This window comes from Acanthochromis polyacanthus, chromosome 3, assembly GCF_021347895.1.
Source record: "Acanthochromis polyacanthus isolate Apoly-LR-REF ecotype Palm Island chromosome 3, KAUST_Apoly_ChrSc, whole genome shotgun sequence".
In the NCBI taxonomy this organism is placed as follows: Eukaryota; Metazoa; Chordata; class Actinopteri; family Pomacentridae; genus Acanthochromis; species Acanthochromis polyacanthus.
The window spans coordinates 7739403-7763304 of record NC_067115.1 but is presented as its reverse complement, the minus strand read 5'-3'; the positions used below and the strand labels follow the sequence as shown (position 1 = coordinate 7763304).

The 23902-nt window shown below is 39.8% G+C and overlaps 1 protein-coding gene across 1 annotated transcript in view; it reads left to right on the top strand.

Annotated features, from left to right (window-relative positions):
- The window catches only part of LOC110963291 (SH3 and PX domain-containing protein 2A-like), a 132390-nt gene that overhangs the window by 55395 nt on the left and 53093 nt on the right, over positions 1-23902 (top strand). The window contains 1 exon segment of the mRNA XM_051945512.1: positions 15774-15799. Within this exon segment, the coding sequence (XP_051801472.1) occupies positions 15774-15799 (26 nt within the window).

The following is a 23902-nucleotide window of genomic DNA, read 5'->3' as shown; positions in this document are numbered from 1 at the left end:
TTAATCTTAATATAAATTTGCTTTCATGTGTAATTCCAGAGGTATCTTTAGAGAAATACCTGCCTTCATAATAACTTTACTTAGGTGTTTTTATCTGAACACAACAGTGGTGTAAACAAACTAAAATGTTAAAACTGAAAGGCTGCAAGAATATGAATTGCTCACCAAGGAGCCGAAACTAAATATGACACCAGAAGAGACTGTCCATGTGGTAAACTCACAATTACATATATTGATTGTTTTTGTATTAAATTCATGATTAGTTACATTTTTTTTAGATGTGGCTCTTCTACTTCCTGTGAATACACATTTTCACATGTTGCAGGAGCTTCGTTCTGTCTTTATCCAGATAAGTGTCCAACAACTCTGCAGATGTTCTAGCTGCTTGTTATCTTTTGAAAATGTCTGACAGGCTGCCAGGAGCTGCTGATAATCTCTGAATATTCTGAACAGTGCGTATTTATCTCCTCTCCTCTTACTCCGCATAATGGGGCGTCATTTTGATGAGTCGACATCATTTGCTACCCAATGCTAATTAGAAAGAAAGCGAATGACAACAAATTCTCATCAACTCTGAGCCGCAGTGCCTGAAAGCAGAACGTGTGGAAAGCTGATAATCAGACTAAAAACTCTAGCTGAAGCTCAGGATTCTTCTTCATTGTTCACATCTACATATGGATTTCTGGGCTTCATGAGACAGTAAAGGACATTTGGTGACCTGACTGTTGCGGTTTTGTCAAGTATGAATCTTACTCTATTATCAGCTTGGTTTATATCAGCTGGCCAACAGAAGCAGCTCTACTCAGAGAGGATGTTTGGAGTTTTTTGTTCTTAAATGTCACTACAGATGCTTGGACGCTGTAGATTTTAATTAACGGAGTGGGTGGAATATCTCTTGCTGCAGCAGATGGAGAAAAGCTGTTTTCTCTACATGCCTGTCAGAAAATGTGTTACAGATTAGCTGTAGTACCTGGTTGTTCCACCAGATGGAGCCTCTTACTGATTAATGCTGTAGAGACCAGAGAAGGCCTCACACAGTTCATATTGACAAGCAGAGAGCATTGTGGGGGTTTAGCTAGTAACGGTCACCATGACAAAGACTTCTGTGGTGCTTCATAACCCCTGACCAGAGCAGGCTGTTCCAGTATCCTAGTTGCATTCAAAACAGACCTACTTTTGTCGCCTAAAATATGTGTTTGTTGATGAAATCGACAAATGGTAGAACTGCTATTTGTGCTCAACTTGTGTTCGTGATTAATCCATTATTCAGTCCCTCCAGGAATTTGCAATGTTGCAATCGCATGAATTCAAGCAAATTCAACCAATTTCCATGAATTCTGCGCGGCGATGCAATTTTGTCCAATCACCGCAACTTTTCCACAGTTTGGGCCAGCCTCCCGTGAGTTCCTAGCCTAGCGGCGCTAGACAACCCATGGCAACGAATTTAATTCTCTGCCAGGGTGGGTCTAGTTACCCTCGGTAAGCCTCGAGGTTGGATGCTCCTAAAACTGGCCGACGAATCACCATGAAGTGTAGAGTCAGAAGGCGGGTGTAACTAAGTGATGACAGAGGCGCGACGATTCTGACAGAAACAACTGTAAACAACTAGCCTAGCCGCGCTAGACAACCCACGGCAACGAATTTAATTCTCTGCCAGGGTCGACAACAAAAACGACAACAGTCGTTGAGCTCCATTAGCACCGACTCTGAATGATCTTTCTGTTAACATGTCTGTAATATACTTGAGCTTCACCCATTGACTGTATAAATAAGGCTTCACCGAACTACCGCATCCTCTGATTTCCGGCCCTCTAGGAACTACGTCAGCCTATTCGTTGCGCTGATTGGTTGTATACCTACCCAATTGCTGTAGAGTGATTGAAAGACAACCTTTTAGCCCACCTCCCTCCCTGTCGAGAGTTCCTAGACCCTTGTGTCTTCAGAGCTGGGTCTAGCGCGGCTAGGCTAGTGAGTTCCACCAATCATAGCAGTCCCCAGCGCAAGCGTAATGCACGTATGTCACTGAATTCACTTCCTTGTTGGATTACAAAAATATCATTGATTGACAAAAACTTTTTGTTCAGGCATTTTAGGCCGCAACAATCTTGAAAAAAGCTTGTAAAATCCTGGAGAGACTCATTATTGATTAATAACACTGCTGACGACTGACTCAGGAAACTATTTAAAATGTAAAAACAGCTATCAAATATACCACAGCAACACTGAAACTTCGCCCTACTTTATCCCAGTTTGATTTAACACCTGTTTGCTGGCCTGAAGTCAGCAGACTTCATACAAGTCTTTGACATGGAGCCCCTTTCCTGGATAAACTCCCACAATAATCTACATGAAAGTGCCTTCCTCTAGTCACTACAGTGTTAAATGTAATGTTTTTACAGCATAGTTATCACTCATAACTAGGCTTCTTCATTAATAAGGCTGAATATAACTGAACGTGTAAAATAGAAATAGAAGTGACTAAATTAGGACGCTCTCCTCTGTTTATGTGGGATCGACTGAGAGTGATCAGTTTGTCTCCTGCAATCCTGTCTGCTTTTCCTTCATTATTTTCTTAATATGTCACCATTCTCTCACTATTATTGCCCCCGAATATCTTAAAGCATGATCCATTATAGTTGACCAGACTCTGCTTCAGGGTAACTTGTGGCTGGCTTCTAACTTAGCCGCTAGCCGTTAGCATAGCCATTGTGAGAGCAGCTACTGTCAACAGCTTGTCTTTCTTGTTCAGTTTCTGCTTGAGAGACATTTCTCAGATCACAAAGTGACGGCAGACAGAGAGAGGAGGCTGCATCAGACCAGAAGTAGCACATTTAATTCATCAATAATTAGTCAAGAATTTACCGATACGATAACCGGAAAAATGCCAAATATTGGCCACAATAATCTGTCTATCTCTAATATCGACCAGCCGGTTTTTGTTTGCTTTATGTCTCATTTTTTTGTGATGCAGGTTGTCGAAAGGTATCACTACCTCCTTCACTTTTCCCTCCCATCCTTCCTCATCCCGTTCTTTCCATTGTACAGGACTTATGAAGCATCCCTCCTCTCCCAGCCTCCCACTTCCTTCACACTCACTCAGCCCTAATGGATAAGCTACTTCTCTATTACGATCACTCAGCATGGACGAGGTTAAAAGCTCTAAGTGTTGTCCGGACATGTGTGAGTGTTCATCGATCCGAACGCTTCATGCTTTCCAAATGTTTGAGATGCAGCAGCGGCAGGAGGATAGTGTCTGTCAGGCCTGAGCTGGTTTGTCGTCGTCGTCGGGTTATTTTCGGCTTGTGTCCGTTTTACCGCTCTCAGCTCTATTTTTTCTCCCACAGTCACCTTACATGGATGCACTCATTCGCCGAGATGCGACATCTGACTCACACCCTTACTCACTGGGTGTTGTCAGGTCGGGGCTCTGCTACAGTAATAGCTTTGGGAGGGCCAGACTGTACGTGAGTGTGATGAATAGAGCAGGGCAGTGACAGCTGTAGCTACCAGGGTGATGAAATGTGTGCACTTTATCACTTCCTGGAAAATGAAGAAGGAGAGAGGCGGGGATGGAAAGAGGGATGGGATACCCCCCCCCCAAGGGGGTGAGAAGGTCAGGAACAGGGGGGATGGGGAGTGAAAGGCCGCTGATTTCTAATATGATATATTGATGTTTCGGCTAAAGCGAGGTGTCCGATCTGACCTCAGTGCCGCCTTTACGTCTTATTTTTTTTATCCCCCACCTCCAAAAACCCCCGCCAGTGTGCTCCTACTCTGCTGTGTAAGATTGAATTTTCTGACTATGATCTGATTAGAAAAAACGGAGCCACATGCCTGGAAGTGCAGAGCAGGAATCTATTCCATCAATCAATGCTCTGAAAAAGAGCCCAGGACCTCCTTCAGAAACAGTTTCTTCTGCGTCTGAGCACCTCCTGTCTGCAGGCAGAAGAACTGCAGCTCAGCTGATGTCACTCTCCTGCAATCATTCGCTGCTTTTTGAAGTCCAGCAGCTGTCATGTTTAATGAATTTTAAATTTAACTGCTCTTTTTGTTTGCTTTCTGATGTGTCTGCAAAAGAGTTTGTCGCTGGAGCTTTGTAGCACCAAACACAACCAGTTGAGACGATCCTTTATTGATGCCACAGCGGGGAAGTTTGTAGCTTTACAGCCGCAAAGGAGATACTGCAGGAATGTAGTGGAAAACAAAAACAACCTGAGATCGTACAGATTGCCCGATATGTAGAAAATCAGATATGACCACGGATTCCTCTCAATGTGAAAAATGTCAACATTGCAGAGGCTTATTCTGTATGTACACTGTAAAAATGAAATGAGTTAAAAACAAAGTTTGACAGTGACAGAAAAAGTGTGTTAACAAACTGTGGAATACTGCAGTGTAGGCACTGTAATACCTCCAAAATAACAGGAATATCTGTAAAGTTATGATATTTTTTTCCTTGATTTAGATACAGTAAAACACTTGTGTGCATTATGTGCAGTTTTGGGCTTCAGTGAAAATTTAAATTAATACTTTTTTCTCTCTTTTTTTGTAAAATAGATGTTTAAAATTTATTTCCTATTTTTAATCCTTAATATACATAGAATTTTTAAGAAATAATGGCAAATATCTGCAAAAAAATCAATTTTAATCATAAGATTTATGTTGAAATACAGCAAATAAAGCAAAATGTACAGACAAACCTTTGTAATACAATGAATTAGCATTTGTATAAATACAGAACATGTTTTTGTTAACATGTAAATTAATTCTCTTGTTAAAAAATGCAGGTAAACCTGTTTAAAAAATAATTTTGTACAGAAAAAATAGAGATTTTGCACAGATTCTTCTGTATGCAGAAAAACAGAAAATTCATGTGTAAGACAATTAACAGCCCCTCAAAATACCCATAGTTTCATGCAAAACAACCCCAGAAAAAGCACTTCAGTTGTTGAAAACTTGTATATTTTTTATTTAATTATTGTTTTTTTATCAGTTTTTTGCAGTCTTTTTATCTGCCAGAATATTACCCACTCTTTATATTTTATTTTATTTTACAATTTGGATTTTTTTCCTCCATGAAACAATTTCAGAAATAAAATCCGTTTCTGATGCACACAGAAACATGTGAGTGTTGTTTAAGATCTACTATTTTGGAGCTGTTCTTTAATGGAGAACAAGCAGAAAAAGTCTAAGAACCCAAAGAAAGCCCCGTTATTGCTGTCCTCTCTAAAATCTCTCCACATGGTGGCGTACTTCACAACACAACCGATGCTGATCAGTTCCCCCTCAGCTGCTGTTTCCAGTGAGGAGTCTCTTCTCTAACCTCCAGGGCTTCCCTCCATCTATAAATGCCTCCTCTGTCTGGACACATTCCAGAGTCTCTTGTCTGCCTTTCTTCTGTCTTTCCTTCTGTATTTATGCCCATTTCGGCCTCCTGCTCTTCCTGTCTCAGACTTATTTCCACTGCATTGAATTTCTCGCCTCCTTCTCCTCTCTTTTCCCTTTTTGCAAGACATCGTTTCCCCCTCCTCTCTCTGCCACTTTTCCCACATCTTGCGTTCATTTATCGAGTCAATTTGCATGGGAACGTGGGCAGTGATTTGTTTTATCTGTCCGGGTCCACGGTTGGTAATCATATAACTATCAGCCTAAATGGAATTATCTGTCCTCAGCACACCATAACGCGGACAAATTTCTCTATTAATATGCGCAAGCCGCGTTTCAGCCGTGATGAAAGTATCGGCTGCTGCCCTCCACAGGCCGCCGTAGAGTCAGACTCTGGTGATGTTATCATCATTCATCATGCCCCCTCACAAACCTCCACATGAATAGCAATAGGCTCTGACCTTGGCTCATGCCTGGAGGAGAGAGATGCTGCAAGATTATCAGATTATTAGGGGGATAAGGGGTGAAGTCGTGTGATTGGTTGGGTTTGGGGCTCTCGACAGGGGATTTGTAGAGTGGCCGGGGTTATCTCTGGTGACAGATTTGATGTTAATCAGGAATAAGTGGGTGATAATGTGTTTGTGTAACAGAGTAAAGAGGGCAGGAATTAACTGGAGTAACTTTTTCACTGATGTTCACAGGAGACACACCTGTTGTTGTTTTTTTATTATTTAACCAGGTAACGTCTGGTTTAATATATGATCCTTTTTGGGTTCCTTCATGTGTTATATTTGTGCATTTTTGTGCTTGTTAAAGGTCAGCAAACTAGAGGTATTCTTCTATAGTTACATCCCCGTACTTATAGATGTGGGCTTTGAACCCTTGTGTTATCCTGTGGGTCAAAATTGACCCGTTTTAATGTTTGAGAATATGGGAAAAAAATCTATATTTTCACAGTGAAACTTCTGAGGTCCACATTTTCAACATTTTTGGGAAATCTTTTTTTTCTGAATCTCTCAAATTTAGCATAAAAATTCTTGCAAATATTTTCAAAAAATGTAAAAATGAGTAAAAATTTTCCCAAAAATCTTTAAAATATGTAAAGTGATTGCATACCAGCAAAACGTCTAATATTTTCCTGAAGAACATTCACAAAAAAATCAGATTTTTCTTTTTTGTCCCACCAAAAAATGTTCAGAAATTTACCAAAAATGTGGATATCAGAAGTTTCACTGTGAAAATATAGATTTTTTTTTTTTCCACATTTGCCAACTTTAAAACGGGTCAATTTGACCCAAAGGACGACACGAGGGTTAATGTGAGGATTTGCTGCTTTTCTTTGACATGTCTGATGGTAAACTGAACATCTTTTGGTTAAGTTGACTGTCCAAATTAAGACATCTGAAGGCATCGTTTGGACTCTGAGAAACTGTGATGTGTGTTTATATCAATGAAATAATTAGGAGATTAATCAATAATGTAAATAATCATTAGGAGCTGTTTGTGCTTCATACCGCTCTGCTCTGATCTTAATTATTGACTGATAAAGATGCAGTAGAGGGATTTGTGCTGCAGAAAGCTGCTGTTTCTGTGGCGGCTCTTTGCATGGCTCTCCTGTGTTTCTGAGGTTGAGATTAATTGATGCTGTGAACTCCATCTGGAGCGTTAATTCTCACACCGGGTCTCCTGCCGTGGCCTCAGAGACGGAGGACGATGGAGGGGAATCTGGGGCTCCTGAGGGCTTTAGAGTCGGTGCGTCCGTGGGTGGGAAGGGGAGGCACTGGGGGAGGTCTGGGGGTGAGGAGGGGGAGAGGGGCTCAGGCTATAATCTGGAGATGTGTTTATTTACTGGTGTTGCCCAGCAGGACGCCGCTGAGAGTCGTTACGTTTCATCCATTATGCTAATACGTGTAAACAAATTGATTAGCTCTTTATCTGCCAACACGCTCACGTACTTCTAATTAGTAAATCCCCGACTGCCCTGCCCCACTTTTTCAGCTTCTTTTACAGATTTATTCCAGTAAATAATGTAAAAATGGTAATTTTACTGTCTTTAGCACACAATGCTGCTCTGAACTACTGGGAACAATAAGTGTAATTATTTTTAGCGTAAAGCTACGTTTTTAGAGAGTTAAAATGTGTTTAACTGAAGAAAGTGTTTTGTTTTTTGGAGATTTTTTGCAACAAAATTCTCTGCAAAGTCAATCTTCCCCTCCTTTCTAAGCACATCAAAGCAATTTTATTATGCAAGAAAGATGAACTCATATGAGGACAGCAAGGGCTTATTCAGAGGGCATCTACATTTGGTTTCCATGTATAATATTACATATAAATCATGTACTTATATGATTAAGTTTTTCTGTATGTAATTATTATCAATCTTAATATCATATACATTTGTTTAATAGATGTAATTATTATTACAATATTATAAATAATGTCATAAAATAATATAATAATAATTAGATTGTACAGGTTTTGATATTTAAATTATTTAGTTATTATTTTCTTGTAATATTGTGGGATTTACATTAATGTTTAAATCATGCAACTCTGCTCAATAAATTATATTACAAGATATTAAACTTAACATTCAATTTGTCAGGTGATTCATTTAATATATAATATCGGAATATCATATTTTTTAAATTAGTCACATAAAATTAGCATAATGTATATTATTCTTGGGTCTTAATCTTAATATTTAAATTAGTCCGATAAATTAAGTAACATACAATATTGTGAGGTAATATATAAAATATACATTTTATATTAGTGACATAAATTTATTTTATTCTGCTGTATTATTTTTCTTTTTTATAAAACTGTAGGCCCTAAATTATAATATTTCAATGATTCAGCTAAATTTGTAATATAAATAATTTGCTGGTTTCAACATTAATATTTATATAAATCAGATAAATTAGTATTACTTGTAGTATTGTAGGGTCTCCAATTTAATATTTTCTTGCATCTGATAAATTTGTACAAAAACTAAATTGTAGAATCTTAACTTTAATATTTACATTAGTCTGGTAAATTTTGATAATAATTAATACTGTAGCGTCTTAAAATTAGATTATTTTCTGGTAAATTTATAATAATAATTTATTTCTAATAATTTATATAGTTGGTTAGTACTGATATAATTGCATTTGTCAGGTAAATTTGTATGATTTATGATATTATAGTGTCTTAATATTTAAATTAACCAGGTAACTTTGTATATTTAATACCATTGTAAGATTTTTACATTTATTTTTTCAAGTTTGGGGTAAAATGTAACATTAATCTTATGTCTCTATTGAAAAACTGTTTGGTTAAGGAAGAATAAGCACTTAAATCTTTGTACGGAGACAAAAAACTGAACAGAAGTTACTGTTTAATCAGAACTTATGATTTACTTTAATCTGATTAAACAACCACATTTTTTCACCCCTTAAAAACCAACATAATCATATTCAGCTCTTGTGTCCATACGAGTCAAAGGATGTGATGTCAGACATCAAAACACATAAATTGTCTCATTTTCAAGTGTACAGTTGTGGGACTTTGCTGCTCATTCAGGAGCAAACAGCTGAAAATCCTTCTACCAGTGCTTGTGCAGTCAGCTGACCTTCGATCCACACGGACACAAACTCACATCTGCTTCAATTTGAAGTGCTTCTGCTTCATGGAACTGTGCTCCGTGAATATACTGAGACCAAATGTCAGTATGTGATGAAAAGTGTGACGAAACGTGTGTGTGAGTGTGTGACTGATAGGCAGGAATCTGTGCAGAAAGATGCCATGTAGTCGCTTAGTGCAGACTTTAGCCTGGATGTCATTAAAACGCTGCCCCCGTCACAATAACATCCATTTTTAATTGCGCATGTTTCTGCATCAATAATTAACTTTTTCATCTGTGCGTGCAGCTATCTATCGCGAAGACGAAGGAAAACAAAGTCTATTCTGCAAAAACATACCGTGTCTTTACTGCCTGCTAAAAACAAATGGCCTTGAGTTTACACGCCGCCACATAAAACACCGTCCTCGCCGTGTGTTTTCTACACGTTGCCTTTCACCCCTCACTTCCTCCTCCTCATACCTCCAGGAGCAGAGCTGGCAGCCGGAGCTTTCTGCTCGGCCCTCCAGGGAAGAGTTTGATTTCAGCCCCAGGGACTCGGGTCACTGCTTCGACTCTGGACCCTCCGTTTCTGTTCTCCCTTTTCTTCCTCTCTGGATTCTGCCCCTCCTTTGTGGCCTAATGCTTTACAGATGCCTCCAGAAGCCCTTACTTCTGAAAATAAAGCCAGAAATAGTCAGCTGCTCTCCCACTGGCATGTCCTAATGTAATGCTAACAGTTGGCTAACAAGCTAAATGTCCATGCTGATTAGTTTTTGCTGCACAAAATTGGGTTAATATCAGAGCTAATTGGCTGCTATTGTAATTAGCTGCTAATATGTGCATGATGTGTTGCTTTCAGTGTGCAAGGCTCTTTGTGAATGCTAACAACCTCCCACACGCGACACGAGCTAACCTTCGGTTTGACCTGCTTTTCACGACAGCAGTAAAAACACAGAGTTGATCCGAGCAGCAGCCACTCTGTTTGTCGGGATTAACAAAAGATTTCAACAGCTGCATCCTCAGCATCTGATCATTTATCAGGATCAGTTAACCCCAAACAGTCTAACACAGTTCAGGCCTTTGTGCGGCGGCTCAGTGATCTAACATGTACAGTTGGAGCAGAAACTGCTTACGCCTCTGCTTTTTCCCCTGATTGGAACTTGTTTATGGAGTTTGGAGGTTGTGTTTGCCTTTCTAACCATGAGCAGCATGAATAGCTCCCTGGGAGCTGCTGCAGAAACGTGCTTTTCATGCTGCTGCTGTTTTCCAGCAGACAAACCTCGTCCGTTGGCCCCTGTCCTCACCTCCCCGATAAGTTACAACCAGACATTTCCAGGTCCCACACTTGAACCTATTGTCACTGTGTGTAGATCGTTTACTGTTAGCTTGTTCAATTAACCCAGCAGGGATCCGGCACGCATAGAAAACGATGTTTGGAAGGGCAGTGCTTTTACACACTGAGTCACTTGTATTTTGGTATGTATATGTATAACTTCAGGAGAGTTTTGTCTCATTCAGCATCACAAATACACCCTAAGAATGAAAAATTAACGAAATATGAACTAATTTATTCCCTTTTTTAAAATCTGGACACTCATTGCTGTTGGTAAGCCTGACAGGCATCCGGACTTATAAAGAAACAAATAGTGTCACCTAGGGAAAATTTAGCATTACCAATTAACCTCAGCATGTTTTTGGACTGTGGGAGGAAGCTGGAGTGCCCGGAGAAAACCCACGCATGCACAGGGAGAACATGCAAACTCCATGCAGAAAGATCCCAAGAAGGCCGTGATGCGAACCGGAGATCTTCCAGCTGCAAGACTAAAGTGCTAACCACCAATTCACTGTGCATCCTGCAGATTAAATCCCATTTTTATAAATGTTTGCGCTACCTCACGCCTCATTTTTGCAAAGGAAAGCCTCTTTTGTTTTATCATGTTTGGAAATTAAATAAATTCCCAGGAATAAAAGCTGCACGCTTAATCTATTATTCATCACAGTTTTGGCTTCCTGCAATTAAATGAACACTTTTTACTGTGACACATTTTACTGTCTGTTGATAAACAGATGTTGGGCAAGTGCAGCGGTATAATACATTTATTTATATTTTGCCTCTAGGGGAAGCTCTGAATTGTAGACGATGAATCTGATTGTGATGCAAATTAAGATCAGCTAAGATAAAATGAAACTTAATTCATTCTGAAGGAAATTCTTTGATTTATACATTAGTAGGAGTGTAGCGTGACATGGAAGTAGAAGCAGAGCTCTGGGTATTTAAAGGTGAAAATGTCGTTAAAATATGAAGCTGAAAAATGCCTCAGCTGCGTTTCTACAGATGTCCTGATTTGTGATGCAAAACGAAGATTTCGAAACCAAATGAAAGTCAATTTTTAGAAGTTAGTTTGCCTAACCTTTTGACCTGAGCTAGCATCAAATTAAAGGTGGATAACAGAGAATTCTTCACAGATGGAAATGTGAAAACAGCAGCTAACATTCAGTGGAAATGTAAATCATTCCCTCCCACCCTGGATATCAGTGTCCTTAATGGCACTGCAGCGAGCCGAGAGTGAAAAGGGCAAATATCCTGGCAGATATCCTGCTGTTCTGTCCACAGAATAGTTTCCACTGAGATGCATCCAGACTCTTTGCGGTTTTTGTAAGCTGCTGCTCTTCGCCTGGAGTTATATCAGTTCCTTGTAAATCAGAGGTCGTGTGTCCAGCGTGGCTCGAGATGGACGGATGAGGCGAGTAGGTCGAGTCCCATCTCTCTGTGCCCCACTTTGGTGACAATGAAGCATATTCTTGGAGGAGAGGTCGGTATAAAGGCTTCATTCATCTGGCGAGGCCGGTCACAAAGAGACAGATACATCAGATCACAGGGGATGAAGGGACGGTCACACTAAAGAGCTGCTGTGTCTCAGACCAGACGTGGCTGCTGCTGCATCTGTCCTGTTGCCTCTTTATTAGCAGCGTTTGGTCCCAGCAAGAGCTGAGAAGAGGTGTTCATTAACCTCCTGCAGTTAGAGGGCATCACCTTGACCAACCGCTGCAGTGCAATCTCCCTGCTCTGCTTCATACCTGACAAGATCCCTCATTAATGCAATAAGCTGCTTCTCAGGGACCAAATCAAGGACATTCTTGCAGCTAAGTTATTCATACCAATGCCAAAATGTGATTTGTAGGAAATGTTTGTGTCATTAATACATCTCTTCTGGGTGGAAATGACACAAACAAGTCACAAAAGTCACAAGTAAAACAATGTGTTAAAGGTGCTAATGATGGATGCGAGCTACAATCTATGTTCTAAATTATTCATGTCACCTGAAATCGTGTTTGATTGATTATTTAAAGTGATTTTCTGTTTCGTCAACACATTTCCTTTGGCTGGAAGTGACACAAATGAGTTACAAAAGACGGCATCAGAAGGCAGATTTGTGATAGATTTCAGAGTGCTAATGACAAAGTTGAGCTATTTATATGTTGTTCCAAATTTGCACCTTTTCTGCTTCAATTTAAGGTGGAAATGCGTTTATTTATCTGAAGGAAAACACAAAATTCCAGCACCAGGCGGCACTTTACGATATGATGTCAATTACTGAAGTATTTTGTATCACATTTCAAGTTTTTAAACTCCAAGATCAGCTTTTCACTTTTAATATGGTCCCTGCTGATTCAACACACATTTAAGCAACGTCTGTCTTTTTGTGCCGCGTTCTTTAAATGCACATGTGACACCTTTTTACAGCTTTTGCACCTTTTTTTCCTGCTCATAGTCCACACTTTTTGCACATTCAGTTGCTGCATCTTTGAGTAAACTTTGTAGCTTTTTTCCAAATATTTTTATTGGGGGGGACAAGTACATGAATCTTAATCTTGAGGGGAGTCTATTCCTTGTTTTACCCCCTGAAATCTACATCTGTATGTCTTTGAAATGTCATAATAGGCGTATTTAACAATTTTTGTATCACCAGTACATTTGTTCTGGCTGGAAATAACATAGACAAGTAACAAAAGACGTGTTATTGGTGCTAATGGCGAGTTTGAGCTATTTATGTGTTTTACATTTTATTTAGATCACCTGAAATTGTGACAGATTTTGAAGAAAATGGAGCTTCTATACTGTACCAAATGGTTCTGGTCATTTCTACCATGTTCTACAATGTTCTGGTGCACTATAAACTTAGAACCAATGATGCAGCGGTTCTCTAATAAATTGCGAGCCACAGTTAAAACTAAAGAGCTCCGGTTGTGCCTTGTGGAAAGGCTATATAGTCAAATCCAAGTGTTTTGGAGGTCCAGTGTCCACATTGCAAAGCAGAACCAAAACATATGAGGAGTTCTATGCTGAATAATCTCAGAAAACATGGTAGGAAGCCAAAGGAGGGATCAGCACTAATAGTACTCTGATGAATGTGAGCAGTTCTGGTAGAAACATCTCCGTCAGACACTGAACAAGACTGGTTTCCTCTGTGGCAGACCAAGGATGACTTCACGTCTCCAAAAACTCATCTGGACAAAGAAAGCAGTTTTTTGGTTGGATGGCATGAAAATGGAGTTGTTTGGGCGCCATTCTCACTGTCAAACATGACGGAGGGAATGTGATGATTGGGAGGAGCATTTCAGCCTCATCAAAACAAAAACAACAGCATCATGAGAAAAAAAAATGAGGCAAACAACAGACAGTCTCCAGTAAGACTTCCAACAAGAAAAAGATCTGAAACATACAAAGTGGTGAAGAAATGATGAACAGATATGAAGACATTTGAGGTGAATCCCATCGAGAAGCTGTAGAGCTGAAGACCAAAGTGATGAAGAGGAAACTTAAGCCTTAAACAGCTGGAGGAACTAAAACCCTGTGGACACGTGCAGAAGAACTTTTTTTAGAAAGAGTTGTTTGATTGATGTGGCTGCAAATAAAAGCTTTGATTTTAATTATTGAGTATATTTAGACCAGGAACTGATTCTAAAAATGTACAAAAACGCACTGAAATATTTAAAATTCATCATTTACACAATGTTTGACTGTCTTTTTTTGGTTGTTTCTGTCATTTTCAACCTGTTGGTCAAATCAATATTCACTATAAATCCAAATTGTGGTGTATTTCCAAATCTTTAGAGAACAACCAATTCAATTCAGTTCAATTCAATTCAATTCAATTCAATTCAATTTTATTTATATAGCGTCAATTACAATCAAATTGTCTCAAGACGCTTTACAGAACCCATATGCCTGACCCTCAGAGCAAGCCCAAAGGCGGCAGTGGCAAGGAAAACACCCTTTTAACAGGGAAGAAACCTCGAGCAGAACCCGGCTCTATATAGGGGGGACCTATCTGCCTGCTGGCCGGGCGGGTTGAGAGGGACAGAGGAGGGCAAGGGGGAGGGATGGGAGAAGAGGGAGGAGTGGGAAAGCAAGGAAAACACAACACATATTTGGATACATGTATGACAAGATATGTGACTCAAACAAAGTGTAAGCTAACATTGAAAACTGACTCATAGTTTACTCTTATGATGTACGGCTCTGACATTAAACATACTCCATATATAGCTAGCAGTAAAATTCAAACAGTATGTAAGTTAGCATAACAAGTATAGTGAAGGCGATGCGGAGTTGACTGGTGGAAAAGGGGAGCTGGAAGCGGAGGGCTGGAGGAAGGTCAGCAGCAGCATCCCACAGTGGACATGGTGAAGACTGGAACATCAACCGCAGATCTGAAGCATCCAGCTCTGGGACCAGGGACACTCGGAGAAATAACACGGGAAAACAGCGTGAATGTACTGCAATAACGGTATACATATTAAATGTAAAGGTAGTTAGAGAAGGGCTCAGTGCGTCAAGAGAAGTCCCCCAGCAGCCTATAGGCCTATAGCAGCATGACTAGGGGCAGAACGAAGGGACGTCCAAGAGGGAGTCAGCTGTGCAATGAAGACACAAGCCGAACCCCTGTGGGTCACCTAGTCAGCCCTAACTATAAGATTTGTCAAAAAGGAACGTTTTAAGCCTGGTCTTAAAAATAGAGAGGGTATCTGCCTCCCGAACCACAACTTATCAACTTTACAAGCACCTCACTATATTATCAGGAGATCAGCTGCGATCATCCACAAACCTCTTCACCCTCTGCAGCCCTGATATTACTGCCAACATGGAGGTTATTTCAAAAAGGAAAGAAGGCGAAGTTTTCATTGGCGTCATGCTTTTATTTCTCCCTGGGTCTGATTTGTTTCTGTGCTGCAGCAGCGATGACGTGGCGAAATCTGAGGTTAGATTTTGATTCAGGAACAGGAGGAAGGTCTGTTTGTCTATAAATAGCACTTTTTTTTTTTTGCCTTTGTCTATCGGGAAGTCACTATTGGCAAGGACAGGAGCTCAGCACAGCAAAACTACACATCCCCCCCTCCTCCGATCTATAGCTCAGCATAATCCCATTAGAATCCATTAGGCATCTTAAAGGGATCCTCCTGCTTTGAAATGTGGGGAGAGGTCGCCTTCTTCCCCGGCAGGACGGAGGAGGGAGGAGGGAGGAAGAGGATGGTGGTGCCGCTTCACGGTCACATGACTGATTTGTGTCTGTTGCAGGGAGTTTCGGGCAGTCGGCCAAAGTCATCCCTCCCTCTCCGTCTCTTTCCCCCCTCTGTAGCATTTGTCAGTGCGCTAAAGCCGATTGCATGCGTGTGCTGTTGCGTGAGTGCTGCTGTTTGAGGCTCAGTCCACATGCGATGACTTGTTGTGGGTCGAGCTGCCACTAACTATGTCCCTCTTGTGTTGCTTCTCCTTCAGGGACTATGGATCCAAGCGCAAGTCGGGTAAGTCACCTGCTTTCTCTTCATGATCCTTCCTTTAAACCTTCTGTCTCCGTCGACTTGTTGCTCCAGAGAGGAGGCGTCGTGCTGCTGTGTGTCGGTCCGTATGATGTCAGTGTGTTTGCTTGCTGTTTTTTTTTGGGGTGTGTTTGAAGTGTAGCGTCCTCCTGGATGAAGGTTTGTCTCTCAGTCCAGGGCGGGGCTTTAGAAATATGTGATGGGTTATTTTTTTGGTTAGACAGGGAGGGATGCATCATGTAGGGGGAATTTTGAGACCTCATTTTCTGCATTCTGGTGAATCTGTGCGCACCAATTTGTGGCATTTCTTGATCAATTTAAAGTGGAAATGTCATAAATTATGTGTAGAAAGACACAAAATTCAGGCCCCAGGTGACAATTCACAATATAATGCAAACCAATGCAGTGAGATTCTCACATATTCTGTTCCACATTATGATCCCTACTGGTTCACATACAGGCATCATTTGACTACATGGAACCTCTGTAAATGTGTATGGGGCACCTTTTGCATGAAGAAATTTGGAATTAATCTGGATTTCTGCTCGTGTTCAAACCTTTTTGCACATTCAGTTGTTGCATCTATGAGTATTACAATGCTTTTTCAAAATAAAAGTGCTTCTTTTTTATGTTTTTATTGGGGTGGGACAAGTGCACATGTCCTAGAAATTGAGATGAATCCTCTTTAGGGGTTCTTTGGATTTCAGATTAGCTGTATTTAAGGCTGTTTTCAGATGGGTAGAGCTTTTGGTATGAAATGTTTTAAGCTCTGTTTGGTTTTATTATGATCCACATGGTTCAGAGAGGTTAGTTACGTTTGGATATTAGGGGAGGACACAGAAATTTTCATCATTAAACACTTTCTTTATGCACTCATTTGTGCTTTCTCTGCATCAGTTTAAAGTGGAAATGTTTTTATTTGTGTAAAAGGAACACAAAATTTAGGCATCAGGCAACATTCTGTGTTGCTCTCTAATTTTTATACTCCAATATTTTTTTTTTTTGTTGCGGTTAATCTACTCCTTGCTGGTTAAACACACACGCAGCATCAGTTCCTCTTCTGGCCTTGTTTGTGTCTTCTGTTTGTCTCTCTCTTTAAATGTCCAAGTTATTCTAAATGGGCTTTAAACATTCACATGACTTTTAGCAAGATTTCTGCTCAACTTTTTGCACATTCAGATCCGTCTGTTTTGCTGAAGAACAAAGATTCACCCCTCTCAGAGGGATTTTTCTATCTGTGTATAAGCAGTTTTTCAAAAATATTTTTAATTGGGGGGGAACAAATGGACACGTTCTTAATATTTGAATGAATATGTGAAATTCTCTCTCATGTCAAATCTAAATCTGTGGTTCTTAGGGATGTCAAAATAGACGTATTTAATGATGTTTTTGGCTTTAGTGGTTTGGTTTTCTTATGATCTGCATGGTCCACAGATGTATTTTTCTTTTGAATATTGGGGGAGGTGTGTCCTCCCCGAAGAAATCTCTTGCAACTGCTGCATTCTGATGAAACTTTATGCCACAGTTTGTGCTTTTCTCTACATCAGTTTAATCTGAAATTGTCTTTCTGTATGTTAAAGGAAGGACAAAATTTCTCCAGGTGACAGTTCAAACTATACTGGATTATATAAGTAGACACAGTAGATTCTGTGGGTTTTTTGAACTCATAATATATATTTGTATAACAAATAGTAAAACAAGACCCTGTGTGGAAGAAGTAAGAACCACCCTTGTCTCAGGCATTGTTTGACATATTATTAATGCTATAGCAGCTTTTCTCATGGTTTTATTGGGTTCACAAATGCACAGGGGTCTAATTTAAAGCAGTAGTGCTACCACTGGATTCTACACATGATATTAGGTCAAACACATGCAGTCTTATGTGACCTGAACCGTCCTGTTTGCTTTAAGACTATTCATCCACTGTGAGGGATCTTTAGCCTCATTAGCCATCTTAGCAAATGTATGGCTCTTAGTGGGAATTAGCTGCAGAATAGCTGCTTAACAAAAGCATTGGCCCATGTGAGTCACTAATATGTGCATCAGGGAGGCTGTTTGTTTAGGTGGAAATGGTGGGAACTCTCATTCATACCTCTGATGAATTATTGAGAAGAGAAAGCAGGAAATAGCCGGCGGTTAATGGAGAATATGATTCTCTGGCCCCAAAACGCGACTCTTTCTGGATGTTTCTGAATCAGCAGCTCATATATTGCAGCCTCTTGATTTTTACCTCATTCATAAAAGTTCTGAGTCAGGTCAGTTCCTCTCAGTAAAGTGATGTTTATTTTTAGACTGAAAGCACAGCGACGAATCCGTTCGTTGAAGCCCCCGAGCAGAGAGAGAGAGAGAGAGAGCTCCAATTTAATTACGTCCACATTCCTGGTTTGGTTTCGTGGAAGCTGATTGCGGATCAGCCTGCTTGTGATTTTGTGCATTATGCTGTGAAACAGGTGGCCGCTGCTCCGTCAGTGTGTCAGCAGCCTAAATCTTTGGGATGTTGCCCAGTTGGACGAAGCTCCACTGACCCACTGATCTCTGCTGCGACCTCAACTTACATGAAGTCAGTCAGTGTGGCCAAAGCGTGTCTGACTGTTTTTAGATGTCTGAGCTGCTATGTAACGTCTGCGGTGTTTTAGTGACTGGAAACTGATGGAACAATGTCTTCTAAATGAAGGGAAGGAGTCACATTTCCTTTTCTTCATCACAAAGAACTTTAATGTCTGAGTTTTTATTTGCATAATGTAGATTAAACCCTGTAGCTGTTGTACTTCTAATGATCCATGTCTGTATTTTTGGTGTTTTCTTTGTGCTGCTTTTTCTCCATCTGCTTCACTACTCATTCTGTGTGTTATGTAATTCTACACTGTAAAAAATAAGGTTCAGGACCGACATAAAAAGTTCAGTTTGCATCAATGCTTTGAAGTTTAGATAAGTTTTTCTTCACTGAGTAAGTGGAATCAGCTTTTAATTTACAGTCAAAGAATTTTTAATTATCTCAACAAGACCTGTTTTTAAGTGAGCAAATTTACAGTATTTTCAGAAGGAGACTTGAAATCCTGAACTTAAGTCAGTATTATTAGGTTGCATCAACTTGAATGCTGGTTTTAAATCAACTATCAGGAAGCTGAGTTGAAACTACACACAATAATAAGATGATGTAATTACCAACATTATTATGATATATTGATCATACACTTCATAAATAAATTACACAAAGGTTTGCAACACTGTTTATAAGTTTTGACAACTTCTAGTGAAATTTTTTTTTTTTTGTGCTTAAATATGTTTTATTTACTTAATGACTCAAGGCATACACTGAAGTATTTAGGTTGATTACTCATAAGACTAAGGTGCTATAATTAGTATGTTATATGTGTTATGTTTACTTAAACATTCATTTTTGTTCATCCAGTAGTTGGAAATAACATTAAAACCACTGATAATAATGCTTTAACAATAAGAAGCAGCAATAAAAACATTTTAAGAAAAGCAGCAATAGAACATTAAAAGAGGACAATAACAAATAAAAACATTAGTAGAGATGCTAATATATCAAAACTCACTGAAAATCAGTCTAAGGCCCTTTGTCACATCTATTATCAGGGTTCTTTCTGCATTTGACTGAGATCCTGCCTGGCCAAAAAAAGTCACATACTCTAATATTTCATTGGTCCAACTTTAGCTCTGAGAACGACACACATTCACTGTGACATCGTTTTGATGAGCTTCTGCAGTGTCACAGCATTTATTTCTGTCCAGAGTTGCATTAATTTTCTACCAAGATCTTATACTGATGTTGGGAGAGTCGGACAAAGTCTTCTCCAGAACATCCCAAAGATTCTCAGTGGGGCTGAGGTCTGGACTCTGTGGAGGTCAATCCATGTGTGAAAATGACGTCTCATGCTCCCTGATCCACTCATTTACAATGTGAACCCCATGAACCCTGGTATTGTCGTCTTGGAACATGTCCATGCCATCAGGGAAGAAAAACTCTATTCATGTAAAGACCTGGTCATTCAGTATCTTCAGGTAGTCAGCTGACCTCATTCTTTGGGAACACAATGTTACTGAATCTGACCAACCCCAGATCATAACCCTAACCCCCACAGGCTGGTAGGCGCTAGCCATGATGACTGCGTCACTTCATCTGCCTCTCTTCTTACCCTGATGCCCCCATCACTTTGGAACAGGCTAAATCTGGACTCATCAGACCACATTACCGACCACATTTGTTCCTTGAAGATGATCATTCACCACTATCCTTCCAGGTTTTAATAACCTGATTTTAGTAGTTTCAGAAATCTCCTTAGTTGTTTTCTTTGCTTGATGCAGACCAATAATTTGACCCTTCTGAGGCAGATTAACATCCTTTCCATGACCACAGGATATGTCTTCCAACATGTTTGTTTCAGAAATGAGAAGCTCCTCACTGCCTCAGCTAGGGTTAAATAAGTTGTTGCAGGTGAAACGTATTCATCACTGCAGTAATTATCCAGTGGACTATTTGGACTTAACTATTTGCTTAGTTAAATGCCGGTGATGACTTCTTTTTTTTTGACCAGAGTGTGTGTTTATTTCAGTAGCACCCTTCAAGACTGGAGTTACAAGGTGTTTTATAAAAGATTGAAACACACATTTTTGTTCATCAAATAGTCATAAAATAACAGGAAATCCCTGATAAGTAAGATGAAATGTCATAAAGGCTAGGAATTTGTGAACAACCCTCATTTTTTAAATAATATCACACGAGTTGCAGATGAAATAACTTATGTAATTATACCCCATAATTTACAAAATCAGACATGAACTTATTTATTCATCTTAACAGGACGTAGATGTCAGTTGTGGCTTATTTTTGTGGCTCAGCGGATAAGATTTCAGACTGGAGGAGGGCTACATGTGTGTGTTTTAGTGTTTTTACAAGTGTAGATAAAGTCGAGCAGGCTGTTTGTGTGTTTGCGTATCTGTTAAACTGTCAGTGCTAATTAGGACGTTAGAGGCACATTTATATGACACTTACACCCTCTGTTAAATATTCTCGTATCAGCGTAAAACCTTCTTTATTATTTGCAATTTTAAAATCACTCTTTATTGTAGTAATAATAATCATAATGTGAGAATTGACTTAGTCCCAAAAATTAGAACTATCTCTTTCTTTCCATTTATGAGGTGAGTCGGGGTGAAGGTAAAAGGGGGAGGACTGAAGTGACGGAGCTCATTGTGGAACAGATGTGGCCTGATGTGAATTAAACTGAGCTCCCATATCGTGCCATTGTCTCAGCCGCAGTTTGTCATCGCTAACGGCTGCAGTTTGCTGCCACGAGTCCTTCACTGCCTCCTCTTTGTCTCCCATCGCCTCCCTGTTTGCACACAAACCTCATTTGTCGCTGCAGACGTCAGTGTCGCAGTCAGAGATAAACAGTTTGTCTCAGGGTTTCTTCCTAAACGGTCGTATCGATACCGGTTAGCTTCTGCTGCGGTTTGACATTATTCCTGCTGCAGCGGTTTTGCAAATTGTCGCTGGTTCCCTGATTCAAACTCCTGACTGTGTCGTCTTGTGTGGCGCCAGCAGCTGCACATTGTAATTTTTATTCCCAAAAAGTTAAAAAGCTGTCAATTTTTTAAAAATTCTTGGGGACACCAGAAAATAGCACCTCATAAAAACATGGTATCGTTCCATAATTCAAATGCAATTTCTGGCCGTTTTTATATTAGATTGTGTTTTATAATTAATATTTTTTAATTGCTTAATGGATGATGGTTACATGTGTCAAAACAACAAAATGACCTATTACTATAATAATATAGACAGACAAAATCCACACTGTAAAAAATGTAGATGCATAAAATAATAAATAAATTCGGTCTAAAAAGTCCTATATGATAATGGAAAGTGTCTAATGCCCAATGAAAAAGATTCTCATGTAAAAACAATAAGAACAAAATTTTTTTAACTGTAATTTAAAAAAAATATATTTTCTTTTGATGTTTTACAGATTTACCTGTGTTGTTTGTTTCAGATAATATCTAGTAAAATCACTGAACAATGTACTAATTTACATGGTAACCATTAAAAAAACAAACAGGCCAAAACTGTAAATAATGCAGACATTGAAAATCCCAGACTTTGCATTTTTATGAATGGTAGTTTACAGCATTTGAGTGTAAAATGACATTTTTTCCCCTGTATTTATGAATATAGTTGATACTGCAGATAAATACTTGCACAGTGCACAGTGACTGTTAATAATTGTAAATATAGGGAGTTTTAAACTAAATAAGGGGACTTTTTTTTATTAAACTTCAGTCACTGTGAAGAGTATCTGCAGACTGCTTCCTCTCTGCTGATGCACTGTGGTTTGTGCGTGATGTTGTCAGCAAAAGGACCTTTTCTTTTCCAATAAAATCTGCTAAGTCAATACAAAACCAAGATAGATGGCTTTTAAAGCCCTCCAACCCAAACACAAAGAAGCTGACCTCAGATCTGTCATTTCTCACCGTCCTCGGGCCTTAATTGCAGGGTAATGTAGATGTTTGGGGTCAGGATTGTAGGAAAATTACCCTCAGCAGCGAAGGGACAGAGAAAACACTGCTGCTTCTGCTGCTTTGTGGCGTCATCAGAAAAAACCTGAAAGGAATTAAGCATCTGAATGGTTGTGTTTGTACGAAGGCAGGACCAGAGAGGAGAGTTAATATCAGTCAGATGTGGAGCTACTCTGAGAGCAGGCGGTGGGTAATAACCATGGTGGGGCGTTAGTGTGCAGGATCTGACCCGAGCTGACCCGAGACCAGCTCGTATCCCTCCCTCTGGGGCCAACATCAATCCAGCAAAGCTCCCGAGGCTCTGCAGGATCACCAGGAGGGATTTGGCTTTTATTATCTTACGTGAGTCGACGGAGGGGAGCTGTCGGCCTCATAGCAGCTCGTAAAGGGCTAAAACTTGTTCTCTTCAGAAGATACGTTGATTATTTAGCAAACATCCCCGCTGTCAGATTGAAGAATGTCACTTTTTGAACATTTTCCACCAGTTTTTACTGTTGTCTTTAACCCCGCAGCAATAAAACACGATCTACTCGCTGGAGGCCGTAAAGCTTCAATTGGAGCGTAAAATAAACGTGCAAATTCCGTTCAAAAACATGATTGTTTTCCTTTTTCTTTGAGTTTAACTGCACAAAGATGTATATTGAACAGACAGAAACAGTGAAATGTTCCTGATTTTCTGTAGCTCAAACACAAGCAATATCAATAGATGCTACAATTTACAATGTTCCCTAAATGCCTCACATGCATTCCGTCAATAGTAGATGGTTTTGCACAGAGAAGCTTCTAGTCTCCACTCAGTTACTGCAGCAGCTCAGACAGGTTTGTGACCAAAAAGTGTAAAAAAAGAGTTTTAGTGTTAAATGACACTGAAACTGAGTGATTTTATTCACCTGGCACAAATATAGACCCACCAAATGTCAGACTCACTGATGCAACCAATAACAATGTTTAGTTGCACTGAGAGATTTTAGTCTGTGGGAGTTGTGTTGATACATAAATGGTATACAACACAAATTTAAAACCAAACGGAAGAGTACATGAGGATGGACATTCCTGTTTATATTATGGTCTGTTTCTCTGCAGTTTTAATACAGACTCACGCCAAGACATTATTTTACCCTTGTAGATCTCAAATCAAGCTTCACATCATGACTTTCTGGACAAGTACCACAGTAGCTGTATCTGCTGCTGCCTTCCCCTGGAACTGTCTCCTCTGATGCATGGAGTTTAATTTCCTGGTCGGGGGTTGATGTTTTTTTGAGAACAAGGGGTCGGTGGGGAGGCAGGAATGACTTTAGGAGGCAGACGCCCTTCTCAGACATTCCAGGAGGTCCTCATAGAGATGGAAGAGGCAGAAGAAAGAAGGGCATCCTGGAAAGAGTAGAGCGAATGTTGGCCAGTTACTTGTCCTCAGATACACTTTACTCACTTAGCATGAAGAAAAACGCTCAGGAATCTATCTCTGCCACTTTCTATTTCAGCGGGTGTGATGAAGGTGTGCTCTGTTGCTTCTGCATGCTGTCAAACTGAATAATCTCTCTCTTC